Consider the following 17,868-nt stretch of genomic DNA (forward strand, 5'->3'; position numbering starts at 1 on the left):
CAAACCTTTGGTTTAACTGGTGGTTGATATATGGCAGATAATAAATGAAGTGGCTGCTTTAAAAGTAGGAGGAGGTTGCGATGTGACTTAGGTGATGGAATGCTTGCCTAACATACACAAAACACTGAGTTCTTCCATCCCCACCCAGCACCACACAAACTATGCCTGCAATCTCAGTACACAGAAGGTGGAAGCAGGAAAGTCAGAAATTCAAGGTCATCAGCAGCAACATAGGGAGTTCCAAGAGAATCTAACAATCCTAAAGACATGAGACTTTGTCTCAAAACAAACAAAAAGAGAAAACAAGAAAGTTGGAGAAAGCAAGTATCCAAGATGTGTTACTCTTTAAAATAGGGATAATGAACTATGGTATCGTATAAGACATCAGAAGACTGTAAATAACAATTTCTTTAAAAATTTACAAATACAATAAATTCAATGCCATATTTTAAGGGTAAAAGTAGTGGGAGAAATATTTAAAACTGAGAGATGTGAAATAGATGTGCCCATTAGACTGTGGTTCCTTTAATGGCCAGTATAGATTGTCTCTGTCTTAAACTCAGCTCTCTGTAGCCACTACCTGGCCTGTATATTAATGAAGAAAATGAATACCTCTCTAAAATTTTCAGCCACAGCATCTCCATTTAAAAAAAAATCAATACTCTCCCACACTTCATGAATACAGACCAGGGCCTGCTCCCACCAGTGTGTGCTAGCATTAATTATGATTAAGAGGGGGAACTTGGCCATCTCTTGCTAACTCCCCTGCTACACCTCCTTGCACATCCAAACTCACACCATCACTCTTTTCCATTATTTTTAATGGATCCTGATTCAAAGCATGTGTGGGCTGTGCAATTACCGCTTGGCTAGACTGTACGATACTCCCTCTGATGTCTTATTGACTCTGAATCAGAAAGGCATTCCAAGGACATGGGTGGGGGGCGGGGTTCCGTGCTCCTCTGCACTAGAACTAACTCATCTTAGTAAGACTCCATATAGTCCTCCTTGCCTCTCTTTTCCCGGGGCACTTTTTTTAATGAAGATTTTTATCTGTAGAATATTTGTCAGCTGATGCCATGTTGAATCTGAGAATCTTTTTTCTGTCACCTTGTATAAGCTGGCCAGAGAAATCTGCTGCCCTAGTTTCTTCCTCAATCTCAGAGGCACACAAACCTGCAGATTTGAGAGTTGCTCATGCAGTCTAATGTCAAAAGATGCTTGGTCCTCCTTAGCCAAGAAATTAGCTCATTTCCCTGTAGAGAATAATCATACAGCTCTGGGTTTCCTTTTTTAGTTGTTTGTTGGTTTGTTTGGTTTTTTTGTTTGTTTGTTTGTTTTTTCACTTTCTATGGATGATATTAACGGTCAAAGGGAAACCTGGAATGAGGGTAGAGTCAATCAGTGAACTTCATCAAGTGGTGAGTTCTCATGCTTGCTCATCTGTAGACGGACACAGGACTCTGACATGGGGCCTGCCCCTGGAGAGCTTATTGTCTACAGCAATCATCTATTCATAACCACATACATAAAATAAAATCAAAGCCAGCCTGACCTTATTTTCTGGAAGGAATAAAAGTGGAGGAATCAAGTTTCATTGCTATCACTGTTAAATCAACACGATTTTATTTCTGTAATAATGCACTTGCTGTACTATGGTTTTTCTGCGTGTTTTTGGAGACTAGAATAAGAAAACTAAGACGCCATATGAATTTTCAGTACTAAAAAAGCTGACACACTAGACAATTATTTTTTTCTTATGACTAATATTCTTTTTTTATTAGATATTTTCTTTCACTAAACAATTCTTACCCTGTGTTTAAGAGCTAGAGAAAGTAAGGTGGAGGGTTTCAAAGGGTTGCCTCTGATACAGAGGGCATTCCAAGCAAAGTCACACCTGGAGTAAAAAGCTCCTGACTCTGTGGCAAGCTGTAACACTTCTTTTCCATATCCTATGGCCTTCCTTCTGATTCTCTGACCTTCTTCCAGGACTTCCTTAGCCAGTCCTCTGCAGCTATCTGCAAGTACGTTTTTCCAGCGCCATTTTTATCCTTGTGAATAAACCCAAAACATTTAAGAGCCTGGCAAGAACTTCGATGAGAGTTTTCTCCAATCATCTCCCAGTTTGAAAAATACAAAACAATATGAAAATAAAGCATGAGATGTGAGCCAGGGAGATAGCTTAGCCAATAAAGTGCTTTTTATGCAGGTATAAGGACTAAAAGTATAAAAGCCTGACACAATAGAGAGTGCATGTAATCTGAACACTGGCAGGTAGAGATGGGCAGATCCTTGGGGCTCACTGAACAATTGTCTTAGTCTGATCAGTAAACCTTTGGGACTAGTGAGAGATGCTATTTCAAAAAAAAAAAAAAAAAGTAGAAGGCTCCAAAGTTCACACACACACACACACACACACACAATTCATGATGTATCTGATTATACAGGATAAAAGATGGGAGCATGGTCTCCCCATCTGTACAGTGTTGTCTATGCTGATGCTGATCCCCACAGCTGGACCACTTTTCTAGCATCACTTACTGGCTATATCTCACCCTCACTCCTGAACTTTCAAGGGACTCTGGGAGTATCACAGTATAAATAAGCCTCCCCGTCTCCTCATGGAGCAATTTATATAGTAGAATAGAGATAGAGCCGAGAATTAATGGCTTACATTCTCCTTCCTGACTAACCATGGAAAGAAAAATAACCCGTTTCATTTCATCAATGTGGAGAAATCAGAGGCCATGGCTGATTTGGCACCAACAAAATGAGCTATGTGATGTCTAAAACGTGTGTTTTCAAATGGATACGGAAGATTATTTGTGAAAATACACAAAGACTATGTGAATATCTTTGCAAATCTTTCTGTCCTGCAGAAAGAATTGTTGCTGGCATTCCTCTAAATGTCCAAACCACTTCTTAAAATACTTTCAAACATAAGGAAGCTCTGGCTTTGCTTACTTGGTCCAGCTCCATCCTTCTGCTACTTCCTCTGTTTTGCCTTCTCTGACCATCTTCACTGCCTTACCCTAGCACAAGTGGACCTAAGGGTTTATTCTCCCCTCCATTCTAAACGTGTTGTTGAATCCCACTAAGGTTGAAATGAGTAAGTAGGTCAACTTGCTTTGTATTGCCCGAATAAATCATAGCCTTTGTCAAGCAAGCATGAGGACCTTAGGAAAGAAGCAGAGAGAGCTGATGGGTGAAGACAGCCTGCAAACAGCCAAGACTGACGAAAACAGAAAGGAATTAAAAATAGGAAAGATAATTTAAAAGAAATAAAAAAAAATTATGTCAAAGAGCTTGTGAACTTGGAGACAGAGCCAAGGCCAGTAAGGAAATAATCAATGACCAGAGTTGAAATAAAACACAAACTCAAAAAAAAAAAAGGAGGTGTCCTCCCTATTCCCATGATCTTATGAAAGAACTAAGGTTATGATAGATTTGGGATGGCAAAGGGGAAATTTAAGAACCTCTCCCAAGCCTTGAGATCCAATAAGGAACTGAGATTCAGCCCAACCTCCCAAGATAACTCAAATTGATTCCCAGAGAACCAGAGTTTATTTTTGTTTTCTTATCCTATAAGATTAAAGCAAGATTAAAAAAACAAAAACCTTGACATTCTAAAATTCAATAAGCTCAGGAGGCTGATGTTTTACAAAGCAAGTCTCTGGACACACCCTGGTGTTAGATAGTACACAGTAGGACTCCATTTCTGCTGTATGGTAAATACTCAGGTAAGGCAGCTGAGACCCTGTGAAAACAGGCTGTGTACCAGACCTGTCTAAGCCCACATCTTCTCCAGATACTTTCTCATGTCCAAGGGGTCATTTGATCAGACTGAGCCTCAGTTTCTTTCTCTATGAAATAAAGAGGCTATCATATACCTTGCAAGATTGTTTGACATTGAATGACAAAAATCATATATTCCCATCCTTCCTGTCTACTGGAGAAAGACCCCTCGTGTTATATGCAACACCTGAGGCAAGAGTAGGCTTTAAAATATGGTCATTCATAATGCAGAACTCAAAAAATAAAAGTAGTAACATTTTTAAGCATGAAAATATTCCTAAGCATATCTCTCCAGATGATTGTTGATGTCTTTGTTCTGATCCTCTGAGACTTAGGGTGTTAAAAAAAATAGCTTGATGTTTTTCATTCCACATAACATTATAGAAGGTAGAGGTGTGCCCAGGGGTCATGGCAGTGTGAGTGTCTGTACTCAGACAGATTCCCTACTTGGGAGGCATTATTGGCCCCCAGAATTACTACTTGAAACTCCTTATGTTGGCTGAAAGGATGCTTTTTCTGTAAGCCTTTGACTTTGGCTGCTTGGGAGCATTTACAACGCTAGCATACAGAACATAAACATCAATCTGCTTTCTTATTTCTTTACAAATTCAATTATTTCTAATTACATAAAGGCATCATTGATCAAGGAAGCATAAAAACCAATAGAGGAGAATTTAATCTCTTAAATAAGCTTGTAGACTTTAAGGAATAATTAAATGCTATTGTATTTAGTACATGGAGACATCTTTGCTGTTGATAGCTGGGCCAAAGTTGAGGGAAATATCTTAGTCCCATCATGCTATATATTGATATGGTTCAATTAGAAATTTTGGATTCTATTTTAACTTATCTCTCTGTGTCTCTGTCTCTCTGTTTCTCTCACTGTCTCTTATTTTCTGTCTGTCTATGTGTCTCTCCCACCTCCCTCCCTCCCTTTCTCTCTCTGATTCCTTCTCTTTCCCTCCCTCTCTCCATTTCTGTCTCCCTCTCTCTTCCTCCCTCCCTCTCTTTGTTTCTGCCTCTCTCTGTCTCTCTCTTTCTCCCTCCCCCTCCCCTTTTTCTCTCTATCTCTCTCTTTTTCCCCACTCTCTCTGCAGGCCTGGAAATGGGCTTTGGGTCCTGTGGTCTTGTATGCGTGTGAAAGAATAATTAGGTTCTGGAGATCTCACCAAGAAGTTGTCATTACCAAGGTATGTGTGTAGCTTTATGTCTGAATAAAAGCCTGAGTGTAGATGAAAATTTTTTATTAGCCCAAGCTTTTAATTTGCCATTTTTATTGCAGAACTGCCCATAATTTAGAGGCTCATCTTCTGGTCTAATAATTGCTTGTATCGGGAGCATCTTTCAGTGTGACCAATTTTACTGGAGACAGGGATCAAAGCTCCATGCTGTTATTCGGAATTCTGATAAAGGCTTACAGCGTAGAACCAGAGTTAGCCATATTTCTCTTTATTATGGTTTCTCTCTAGTGAGGAAAAGACAGGAAACTACTAAGAATGCTTTACAATGATTGTAGTAACTTTAAATAGGCCATAGAGGTGGGATTTTGCAAACATGCCAGCATCATCCACACAGCTTCAAGCATATGCATTCTTAACCTGGGTACTGCCAGGCGTGGTGGCGCACGCCTTTAATCCCAGCACTCGGGAGGCAGAGACAGGTGGATTTCTGAGTTCGAGGCCAGCGTGGTCTACAAAGTGAGTTCCAGGATAGCCAGGGCTATACAGAGAAACCCTGTCTCGAAAAACAAAAACAAAAACAAAAGACTGGGTACTGAGCATGGGCTTGGAATGCAGCCACAGGTTCAGAGCATGGAGGGATGCTAAGGTTTAAGATGACAATGACGGAATGGCATGCTGTTCTACCCTGTTTAGTGTTGTGTGCTTTGGAGGCACTTCTCTGCCTTGTTGTATTTCATGCTGGAGGAAGATAGGAACAGATAGAAAAATCTCACAGGTTAACAAAAGTTCGTTCAGGCGTGGTGGCACACACCTTTAATCCCAGCACTTGCCTTGAATCCCAGCACTTGGGAGGCAGAGAGGCAGGCAGATTTCTGAGTTCTAGGCTAGCCTGCTCTACAGAGTGAGTTCCAGGACAGCCAGAACTACACAGAGAAACCCTGTCTCAGAAAAAAAAAAAAAGTACAAAGTATGCTACCCACTCCTGAGTGTTAGCTAGTGCAGTTTCAACAGAATACTGTACACCGTTCACCATCACATTGAAAGAAGATGGACAGGCATTCCTATTTCTGCTTTTACATGTTTCTGTGTTTCTGAGTTTAAGCTTAGAACCATAGAAGGTCAATCAAGCCTGGAACAAGTGTGGAGACCTAGATCTGTTAGCAGGAAAGCACTTAGTAGTTCCTTTAGAGGCAGTGTCGGGAGGACAAGCAGAAATCTGGAACTAAAGATAAATATGCTATGAAGGACTCTTCATGTAGAAAAGTGTCATACCAGTATCCACATACTGGATTGTGTTCTCGTATGCATTTACTACAAAAGACACGAAGATGTACAGATATTTTTTTCATAAGGCAATGGATATATATGAAGGGCAAATGTTCCTTCCCTCAGATGATCGTTAGTGTAAAGTCCCTGGAGAAGCTTCACGGGGCTTCCCTATACCAAAAACTCAGCACCAAGACAATATTTAGTCAAACTCAACAAGTAAAACATTTTGGGGAGAGATAAAAGATCAATATTTTTCCCCTCAGCATGAAGAAAATCTCAAATTATTGCTACATTGTTTTACATGAAGATGATGTGGTAACTATTTTAATAAATGCAAGTAAAATTATGAGATCTCTATCCATGACAGCTTATATTCAATTGGGAATGGTTAGCTGGGCTCAGGGATGCTTGGTCACGTGGGGCATGGAGTCATGTGCTGCCACACTGCTTCCCTGCACAGTTATTAAAAGTCACGTGCAGCACCCTGCACGATGAACGCTGTTATCACTCAAATTGCAAGCCTAGGCATGAAAGTGCTGACAAATTATACATCAAAAAAAAAGCCAATTAAAGATTTTGTATGGACAGAAGAATGTGCTCTCGTCATTTTACCTGAATGAGAATCCCCTTGGCTATCTTGCTCTGTTGTAGGTGGTGAGTCACCCATCTGCAGTCCTGGAACTTCACATGAAGAAGCGAGACTTCAAGATGGCACCCGGACAGTACATCTTCATCCAGTGTCCATCTGTCTCCCCCCTGGAGTGGCACCCCTTCACTCTCACCTCCGCTCCCCAGGAGGACTTCTTCAGTGTACACATCCGAGCCTCAGGAGACTGGACAGAGGCGTTATTAAAGGCCTTTGGAGCAGAGGGACAGGCTCCCAGTGAGCTCTGTAGCATGCCGAGGTGAGACCTGCCCCGCCTCCCCCACACCCCCCTCCCCAGGTCACTGTTGTATACAAGCTGTGCTACTTCAAACGGGGAAAATATCTAAATGCATGAATAAACTGCCCAGTTTGGCAATAGCTTTATATTAAGCTGCAAGCTTGAGTTCGTTCAAAAAACTAATTGAGAGTCTTCATCAAATGTATAATTTAGGAGAAGCGAATACATTTCTGTAAAAATAAATAAATGTTCAACAAAAGTAGGTGATGATCCAGGGAGACGGAAGAGTTTCCTTTCCAGATCCAAAAGCAGCTCTAGTCTAATTATGTGCAGCCCGCCATGAGTCAGACAACTCCCTCTGCAAGCTCTCTCCCAGCACAGACTGAGTCTTCAGGCTGTGTTTGCAAAGGTTGGTCTCTGGAAGAAGGATAGTTTATTCTGCTCATGCTGGACTTAACCCATACCATTCCTGTATGACTGCATAGTAACATATAGGAAGCTTATATAAAGACTCCTCGTTTCTGTAGCCCTCTTTTCAGATACACAGTATAAGTTCCTGGAGTTAGGGCTTCTTTATATTCATCAGAGGCATGATTCTGGCCCTGCCACTACCCTATTCAGAAAAGCCTACACGTTTGACCCAAGTCACTGTGAGAATGATCATGTCTTGCCTCATTTAAGTGAACAAGCAGGTTAGTTCCCAATCCTAGAGGACCATTAAATAATACATGAAGTCCACAGATAGGGCCCCAGAAAAACAAGAAGACATTAAAAAATATGAGAAAAAATAAATTAAAAACAAAATATTTCAATGAAGCATGAGAAAAAATAATGTCTATTTGTACCATTCTTGGGGAACATTGGCCACCATGCATTTATTTAGTTAAAAACACAGTTGTACATACATACATGGAAGTTCCTGCAGATGAGTGTCTTCCTTCTGTATCTACACAAATGCCAGACACACAAGGATAACATAACAGAAAAAGATGACATGTTCACCCAATATGTATCCTTTAGCTCATTGAACTTGACAAATCTTTTGGGATGACAAAGTAAGCTCCATTGCAAGGATAAGCATGAGATGAAATGAGTGTATTGCCCTGCTTTTCCCATCCCCAGGGAAGGCAGAACTTTAAGCACATCCCACTGGCTTTGTCTATGGGTGGACTAAATGATGCCTTCTTGCTGAAAACAAGCAATGAAGGATAAGCTGTGGCACCGAGTTCAAGGTTGAAAATGTAAAAATTAGGGACAAATGGAGAGGGAGGTGACTCCCCCTACACACACACACACACACACATGCACACGACAACACAATTACAGTGTCTGCTTGTTTTCCTCTTCCCTGCATGTCCCCTGCTGTTGTTAAGTTTCATACCTTCAGCTTATTTATCCTTGCTTCTGCTCTGTGTGTATCCAGTCACTTAGCCTGTCAAACATCCTTCCCTTGACTAACCAACTACTTTTCAATCCACAGAAAGCACAGTGTCACCTTGCTATACAATGCAATCTCTTCAAAGTGTTCTATATGACTATACTTATGTCTCCTTTATTAACATCTCTCATTCCACTCTATCCAATTCTAACCCCCCCACCCCCAGATAACCGTGATTGTAGATTATACTTAGATGGGAGATCACAGAAGCTGTTAATTTTCTCCATGGGGTTAGTTATTATGTTCCATAATGGCCTTGACACAATATGTAAATGCCCAGAAAGAATTACCACAGTTGGTTGCAAGGTAAGAATGGTAAAGTGCCCCAAAGATACCAATAAAAGTGTTAGTTAGCAATGACCCTGAGCTCATTGTATGAGGCATCAGGGACCAAGCAAGAATCAATTGCTGCAAGATCAGTGACCTCCTCCTTCACATTAAAAACCTGGGGTCCAAGTCAAAGGGATGACACATAAATAAACTCGACAGTTAGAACTTATCCCAGGCCCAGGAGATGGTTCTGCAGGTAAAGAGTTTGCCATGTAAGTGTGCTGACCCACATTCACATCCCCAGGACCCAAGTAAAAACTGAGTTACCAGGGCAGCCCACTTGTAAGCCTAGTGCTCATAGAGAAATGACTGGAGATCCTGGAATCAGCTAGCTAGCCAGACTAGCCAAATCTGTGAGCTGTTGGTTCAAATTAAAAATTCTACATGGATATACAAGATGGAGAATGACCAAGGATGCCACCTGACATCAACTGCTAGCCACTTATAGGCATGCACAAACACACATGTGTGCATCCCCACACACATACCAACACATATGCAGACACACACTCACATATACGCACATAGATAGAGCACACGAAAGATAAAATGAAAGAAAAGTTTTCCAAAGAGGACCTATTCCAATTGCAAGGGTGAGAGAAATGTAGACCACCCCTCCAAAATAAATCAAATAATGAGGTTCAGAGCTTGATACATAGGAAAGAAGAAATATATAAAATATATTCTAAAGAAAGCGAAAGGTAAGATCCTTACAGATTGCAGTAAGTCATTGAGAAGAATTGTCTCAAACTGAACCCTGCCCTGGTATAACTAAGTGTCTTGCAGGTTGACATCAGAGTATGAACAGGCCTCAGACAAGGGCATGGAAAAGCTCTCAATTCTAAATAATTAGACAGATGTGTGTGTGTGTGTGTGTGTGTGTGTGTGTGTGTGTGTGTGTGTGTGTGTATGCTTCTGGTAAGAAGGCCATTTTCCCTATATTAAGCCTACCAATCCATGAGCATGGGAGATCTTTCCATTTTCTGATATTTTCCTCTGGCATTGGATGTTCTTTCCCTTACCTGGACTGCCTGGTAGGACCTCAGTGGGAAAGGATGTGCCTAGTTCTGCTGGGACTAGATGTCCCAGGGTGGGGTGGTATGCAGGGGAGGCTCCCCTTCTCCTCAGAAAAGAAGAAAAACAATTTTGGAAGGGATTTGGAAGAGTGGGACAGGGAGGAGAGGAGGCAGAGGCTGTGGTTGGGATGTAAAGTGACTAGAAAATAAATTATTGAAAAAATAATGGAGCAAAAAAATAAAGTTATATATATTTCTGTAGGCTTTGAGACATAGGTCTCCTCTGAATTTAATGGATATCTTTTTAAAATTTGTGTCAAATAATCACTGATTATTAATTATAATAATAACCAACAATAAGATGCCTTAATCAATGGATAAAGTTTCTATTTGTCAATCTATTTATCTAATTATTTATAAAATAATCAGCATGGGCTAAGATACTAGCACTTTCTGGTTAATGACATTTTATTATATTCTTCTATTTCCATATATCAATATGTAATTAAGCCTTATTAGTTAAGATTAATTCAAGGACAGTTTATTTAAATTATTAGGAAGTCTGGGATATGGAATATTTTTAAATTAATCCATTTGAACTTTCATGAACACATACTAAAGCCCAAATGGGTTAACCCCCACCCCCTCTGTGCAGGTGACAGGCTCTCCTCAGGGAATGGTTATGAATGACTTAGAAACCTTTTCATTAGCATATCTTTGTTCATATGTAAATGTGTACTTTTGGAATAATAGGAGTTATTTAATACATTCGGCCTACTGAAATGCTCTAAATATTCCCTTTACAGTTGACTCAACAAATTGCTGTTGAACAACTCCAGACTGTATCGTAAGCAAGGCACCAAATAAGAAATGAGCAAAATCAGACCAGTTTCCCACATCCAGAGACCTGGAAACTTAGAGGTCATGATAAACAGGACTAAATCATGAGCACCCATCATATAAATGCTAATATTCAGCTATGGAAAGGAAGGGTATATGAGGGAGTTTCTCTGAGTCACGGGGTCCAGGCAGACTTCCCTAGGGAAATAAAGATTAGACAGGACCTAGAGGAAAGGTATTATGTCAGCAAGTAGAGAGAGGGGAAATTGCAGCTATTCCATGGGAAAAGCTATTGTGTGTCAGAAGGCAATACCGTGTAGTATTTAGGTAATGCAAGAAAAGCCAACATGGAGAACCAGGAAAAAGACTGAGAGGAACACAGTGGCCAGTTTGTGTAAGAACATTCTTATTTATTCAAAGAAAATGTTTATCATTATAAAGAAAAATTGCTAAGGGATGGCAAAACATTTTACTGCCCTGGACTGGTGAGCATAAGGGTTTTTTTTTTAGCAAATATGATGGAAAATACAGAGTTTTACAAGTTGCACTTAACTGACAAATTATTTAAAAATTATGTTTATTCTGAACAAATCGTCTCCTTTAGACTAAAATGATATAAATATATAAACATGCAAACAAACAAATGAAAATGAGGGGCGAGTTCACCGTGAAAAGAAAAGACAAATCTTCTAAGCCTCTTTGAAGTATCCCCTTTGCCTTTGATTGGCAACTGAGGGAAAGACAGTCATGGAGGCTCTTCATGCAGGCTGCCCAATGCTCACAATTGACAGGAGCTCCCAGAACTCTAACAGGAGCAAGCCATGTTGACGAGGAGCCACAGCAGGAGATGACAAGCTTTGCCCTCCCTGAACAGTCCCTAGCCAGGTAGCATTCTTCTAGTGAGGGAGGCTGCAAATTCAAAGCTCACCCGGAGCTTTCTGAATAAAGTATCGTGTGTGTGGTGTGTGTGTGTGTGTGTGTGTGTGTGTGTGTGTGTGTGTGTGTGTGTGTGTGTGTGTGTGTAGTCGTGTATAAGTCTGTGTGCATGGGAAGGCTGGAAGGTTGCCATCTTGGTTACTTCTCTACCCTCATTTTTGAGACAGGTTTTCATTTGCCTGAGACTTACCATTAGGATAGACTGGCTTGCCAGAAAGCTAGAAGGATCTGCCTGTTTCTGCTTCCCCCACCCTGGGATCACAGGCTTGCTGCCATGCTTGACTTTTTATGCAGGTCCTGGGAAATAAATTGAGGTCCTCACGCTTATGTAGAAAGCACACAACTAACCAATTTATCCTTCTCCCATCCCCAAAGAGGGACTCTTTAAAGGCCCTAGCAACCTTCAGCCTACATTTGCTGACCCACACTATGAAATCGACTAGCGTGGGATGTCTTTGTGTCCAAGAGGGAGACATTCTGAAGGCCAACCGAACTGCATTCTGATTCCAGGCTAGCAGTGGATGGGCCCTTTGGAGGCTCTCTGGCAGATGTATTTCACTACCCCGTGAGTGTGTGCATTGCAACGGGAATTGGAGTCACTCCCTTCGCCTCTCTTCTGAAGTCTGTGTGGTATAAGTGTTGTGAATCACAGAGCCTGCCTGAGCTGAGCAAGGTATGGAAAAATCATTAGGTCACCCTTCCATAGAGTGAAAGGTTCAACACCCTCAAATCTCTCCTCTGCCGATTCTTGGGGAGGATTTTAATTAACTATGAGGGATAAACTCAAGGATCCTTAACTATACTTATGTTCTTAAAAATCTCCATTCAGTGTTACATTTATGAGCAGGGTTATGTCTAATCTTGTTAAAGATGACAAGACATAAATTTTATTGCTTCATTGCCATTACAGGACATGTAATTGCTCATCTCGATAAAATGTGGACAGGCTGTAAATGGCTATGTGACTGGGCTGCAGTTAGTCATATTAACAGGCGGGCTTCCCCCTCACCTCTTTAGCTCCACTCAGAGGCTGATGGTATTCAATTCCACATCTTTTTTCCATGGCCTCTACTAATAGACGTTGTTATTCTTCTCACAATGGTGTTGCCACATGGCACCAAATCATCTTTGTGATTTCTTGTATGTTCTTGGACTAGGCTTCTCCATTTCTTTGTCCTATCCAGTATGAGAAACCATCTCATACTTTGACTCTCCCAAGGTGAAATGAGCCTTCTTTTCCATATCCTGAAAGTTTGATAATTGACTCTGTAAGATACTCTGTAATTAACAGAAGAAAAGATACATCAATTTATTGATGTGTTAGCTGATAGGAACCATACAAAGTTCAAAACTCAAAGAGAGGGCAGGTGGTTGAAGCCTCAATAGCCTTTTCTTGGCTCCTATGGGCAATTTTATAGTAAGTGATTTTTAGGGGAGATGAATGAGCCTAAAGAACAAATACTTGGAACAAACCTTTTCCATGTTCTGCCAATGGTGTCAACTCCTTATTCTCTGTGAGACTTGATATTTTAGAAAATTCAGCCTCTAGGTCAACAGCAGAGTTACACAGAAAGACCCTTCCCTCCCCTCAATAGTGGCAAAGTGGAGCAGGTGATGAAGGTCAGGGGGAATTGGTTATCCTCAGCTCAGAACACTCATCATGCTAATATGCCACACTCTGGACTTTCATTCTCTGAACTTAAACAGTCTTAGGACCAACATGGGGCACTACAGGAGCAGAGGAAAGTTGGATATGTGTCTTAGGGTTTCTATTGCTATGACTGAAAATAACTTGAGAGGAAAAGATTTATTTCATCTTAGAGATCCATGTAATAGTCCACCTTGGAAGAAAGTCAAGGCAGGAAGTCAGGGGAACCTGGAGTCAGGACCTGAAGCAGAAGCAACTCTAATTACTGGCTTGCTTACCTGTCCAGGGATAGCACCACACACAGTATAGTGGGCCCTCCCACATCAATCACAAATTAATAAAATATGCAATAAATCTGCCCACAGGCCAAGACAGTGGGAACATTTTCTCAATTGAGATTTCCTCTGCCAAATTAAATCTAGCTTGTATCAAGTTGAAAAAAAAATAAACAAAAAACTAGACAGCACACTGTGTGAACACAAAGTATGGAAACACATGACGAAGCAGGGCACTTGGCAAGTTTAGAGCTAATCCTGGCCTGCCCGTATCTGCTCTGTGTGGCCCTTGGTCATGGGTTCCTACCAGACTTAAAGAAGACGCTGAAGTCAATAAGTGGATCCCAGTGTATAGTCATTACTTTTTCTTTTTTTTTGGGGGGGGGGGGTGAGACAGGATTTCTCTGAATAGCCCCGGCTGTCCTGGAACTCACTCTGTAGACTAAGCAGGCCTTGAACTCAGAAATCCACCTGCCTGTGCCTCTCAAGTGCTGGGATAAAAGGCATGCACCACCACTGACTGTCTCATTACTTTTTCTTATTGCTCTGATCAAATAACTGTCAAAAAAAAAAAAAAACAAGGGAAGGGGGACTTATTTTGGATCGTGACTTGAGGATTTAGTCCATCATGGTAAGAAAAATGTGGCAATGAGTGGCCTTGTGGCAGTGGAAGAATGTAAGAGCTGTTCTCTCATATCTTAACAGGCCAGAAAGCAGAGGCTGTACAGGATGCAGGACCCAGCAATAATCCTTAAGCTCCTCTCCCAATACAACTCCTCTAGGAAAGTCCAGCCTCCCAAAGATCCCACAACCTCTTAAAACAGCTAAGGACCAAGCATAAGAACACATGAGCCTGTGGCAAACATTTTACACTCACACTGTTGCACAGTACCCATTCTATGGGACATTAGCTGTATGATGTGATATGCTAAACAGAATTTTAACACCTAAGAATTGTTCCTTCAATACTGAATTCTAGTAGATTCTAGAATTATCTACAACCCTTTCAGACAGTGTCTATAGAAAAATAATCTTAAGAAGTCTTGATCCATCCATTCTTCTGAAACCAATTTAGCCATAGAACCTTCCTTCATCAGCTACATACTAGGGAATTGTGTTCTGTGAAGCACTGAGAAAAATGTAACCCAAAGACCCCAAAATTGGTGTCTTAGCCACTAAGAAAGAAGAGAAAAATTAGCTGTTTCCTCAGGTCCAAAGTGACAAATGCTGGACATCTGTTTTTCCTTTGGTCTTAGAGCTGATCTTCACAGCTGGGGACCAGGTGTCAGGACACAAGAGCCTGTGAGTAACATTTTACACTCAGTCTACAACACAGTATAAGAATTAAAGTTCTTTCTCTTGGATACAGAACTTGATGTTTAGAAAGAGTAGAGGGACCTTCCAAAAATATTCAGAGAATCAAAGGCAGAATCCAGATCCAGGTCTGACTAGTTCTTTATATGTCATAGAATCAGCACATTGTAGACATGACACCATATGACCCTGGAACTCACCTCTCTCTCTCTCTCTCTCTCTCTCTCTCTCTCTCTCTCTCTCTCTCTCTCTCTGTCTGTCTCTGTCTGTCTGTCTGTCTGTCTGTCTGTCTGTCTCTCTCTCTCTCTCTCTCTCACACACACACACACACACACTCCTGCTCTTGCTCTCCTGTTCTGTGTGTGTATTTGTGCACACATGTAAGTACATGTGAATGCACACATTCCTGAAAGTGCATCTGTAGATTCAAGTTTCAAGTACAGTTGCCTACGTTCCCAACACACACATCAGAGCCCGAGGAAAGACCCAAACACCGGCCCTCAGACATCTCTATTTTTTTTTTAATTTTTAATATTTTTTATTATGTATTTTCCTCAATTACATTTCCAATGCCATCCCAAAAGTCCCCCATACCCTCCCCCCCCCACTTCCCTACCCACCCATTCCCATTTTTTTGGCCCTGGCGTTCCCCTGTACTGGGACATATAAAGTTTGCATGTCCAATGGGCCTCTCTTTCCAGTGATGGCCGACTAGGCTAGAGTCAAGAGCTCGGAGGTACTGGTTAGTTCATAATGTTGTTCCACCTATAGGGTTGCAGATCCCTTTAGCTCCTTGGGTACTTTCTCTAGCTCCTCCATTGGGAGCCCTGTAATCCATCCAATAGCTGACTGTGAGCATCCACTTCTGTGTTTGCTAGGCCCCGTCATAGTCTCACAAGAGACAGCTATATCTTGGTCCTTTCAGCAAAATCTTGCTAGTGTATGTAATGGTGCCAGCATTTGGAAGCTGATTATGGGATGGATCCCTGGATATGGCAGTCTCTAGATGGTCCATCCTTTCGTCACAGCTCCAAACTTTGTCTCTGTAACTCCTTCCATGGGTGTTTTGTTTCCAATTCTAAGAAGGGGCACAGTATCCACACTTTGGTCTTCATTCTTCTTGAGTTTCATGCATTTAGCAAATTGTATCTTATATCTTGGGTATCCTAAGTTTTGGGCTAATATCCACTTATCAGTGAGTACATATTGTGTGAGTTCCTTTGTGATTGTGTTACCTCACTCAGGATGATGCCCTCCAGGTCCATCCATTTGCCTAGGAATTTCATAAATTCATTCTTTTTAATAGCTGAGTAGTACTCTCTACTTTTTGTTTCAGACAGGATCTCCTCAGCAGACTATCTGACCTATAAGCTTCTAGGGATTCATCGATCTTACAGGGATCACAGGTGCACACTGTCATACTGGCTTTTTCTGGGTAACTGACCTCAGACCCTCATACCTGCAGGGCAATCATAGACTGACTAAGCCAACCCCTCAGCTCCACTGGTACTGATCAGAGAATCTGTACCTGAATTCTGCTGTCCCAGAGGCTCTGACTGACAGCTATCACTGAAAAACCATAACTTGCAGTGCTTCCATTCACCTCTTTAGATTGGGATTCCTATTCCATCCAGTGAAGAAATAAGAATTCATATGAAACATGGAGTGTTTTTTTTAATAGAAGAAGGAGGAGGAGGAGGAGAGGAGGAGGAGGAGGAGGAGGAGGAGGAGGAGGAGGAGGAGGAGGAGGAGAAGAAGAAGAAGAAGAAGAAGAAGAAGAAGAAGAAGAAGAAGAAGAAGAAGAAGAAGAAGAAGAAGAAGAAGAAGAAGAAGAAGAAGAGGAGGAGGAGGAGGAGGAGGAGGAGGAGGAGGGGGGGGAGAAGGGGGAGGAAGAGGAAAAGAGGAAAAGAGGAAGAAGAAAAGAAGAAGAAGAAGAAGAAGAAGAAGAAGAAGAAGAAGAAGAAGAAGAAGAAGAAGAAGAGAGAAGAAGGAGAAGAGAGAAGAAGAAGGAGAAGAGAGAAGAAGACCAATACTATGAAATGCAGAATTACTGTGGGGCTAGTAACTACCAGAACCAATCTACAGTTACTAAGGATTTTCTTCCCAGACAGTATAGAGCTGGACATTGTACATATTTTATAATCACAATTTTTTAAGTAATTTCTCTTTATTTCCTTTATTTCCATTTTACAGAGGACAAAATAAACATCAATCTCAAAGCTAACAAGAATAATAGATTAGGCTGTCTTGATTAAAATAACTAAGACCCTCACTTTACCAATGGAGGACATGAAACACAGAGGACAGGTGGACAGTAGAATTAGGATTTGGATCCTTTTGGTACCCAAGCCACTCATTTTTAATTGTTATTTATTATTATTGTATTATGATGGGGGTGGTGCCACAGCATGCATGTGGCAGTCAGAGAGCAGCTATTGAGAGTTGGTTATCTGTATCCACCATGGGTCCCAGGAATCAAAAGATCATAAGACCTATACCACAAACACTTTCACCCACCGAGCCACCCCAGTGGCCCCAAGCCTTTCTTTCCTTCACAGCCAGTTTAGCAAAGCAGAATAGCTTTAAACTGTAGGTTTGAATCTCAGAGTGAGGCCTTGTTCATCTTGACCTTTTAGTCTACCAAGGAAAACCCACCTGTATAGGGGTCTTACTGCCTCCCCATTTCCATGACACTCGAGTCACATCATGCTTCTCACAGAGATGGTATAGCCTGTGAGCCTCACTTTCACTTGCCCATTCACACAACATATATTCAGCACCTACTATAAGCCAGATTCTCTTGGGCTAACATGTCTCTCACATCTGTATTGGAACCCAGTCAAGAGCTGACTTAAAATAACTTCTCTGCTTTTCACCTCCCTTCCTTTGCACTGTGCTACTGTTTCAGCTAGCTCCCTTCCTTGTATTAGCATCCATAAAGC

At 41.3% G+C, this 17,868-nt stretch overlaps 1 protein-coding gene across 1 annotated transcript in view; it reads left to right on the top strand.

Annotated features, from left to right (window-relative positions):
• Nox3 (NADPH oxidase 3) overlaps nt 1–17,868 on the top strand; it is a 58,221-nt gene that overhangs the window by 17,081 nt on the left and 23,272 nt on the right. The window contains exons 8-10 of the mRNA XM_021149518.2: nt 4,893–4,985; nt 6,897–7,150; nt 12,200–12,362. Of these exons, the coding sequence (XP_021005177.1) occupies nt 4,893–4,985; nt 6,897–7,150; nt 12,200–12,362 (510 nt within the window). The remainder of the gene's footprint in view (nt 1–4,892; nt 4,986–6,896; nt 7,151–12,199; nt 12,363–17,868) is intronic.

This window comes from Mus caroli, unplaced genomic scaffold, assembly GCF_978045245.1.
Source record: "Mus caroli unplaced genomic scaffold, Mus_caroli_1 scaffold_18, whole genome shotgun sequence".
In the NCBI taxonomy this organism is placed as follows: domain Eukaryota; kingdom Metazoa; phylum Chordata; class Mammalia; order Rodentia; family Muridae; genus Mus; species Mus caroli.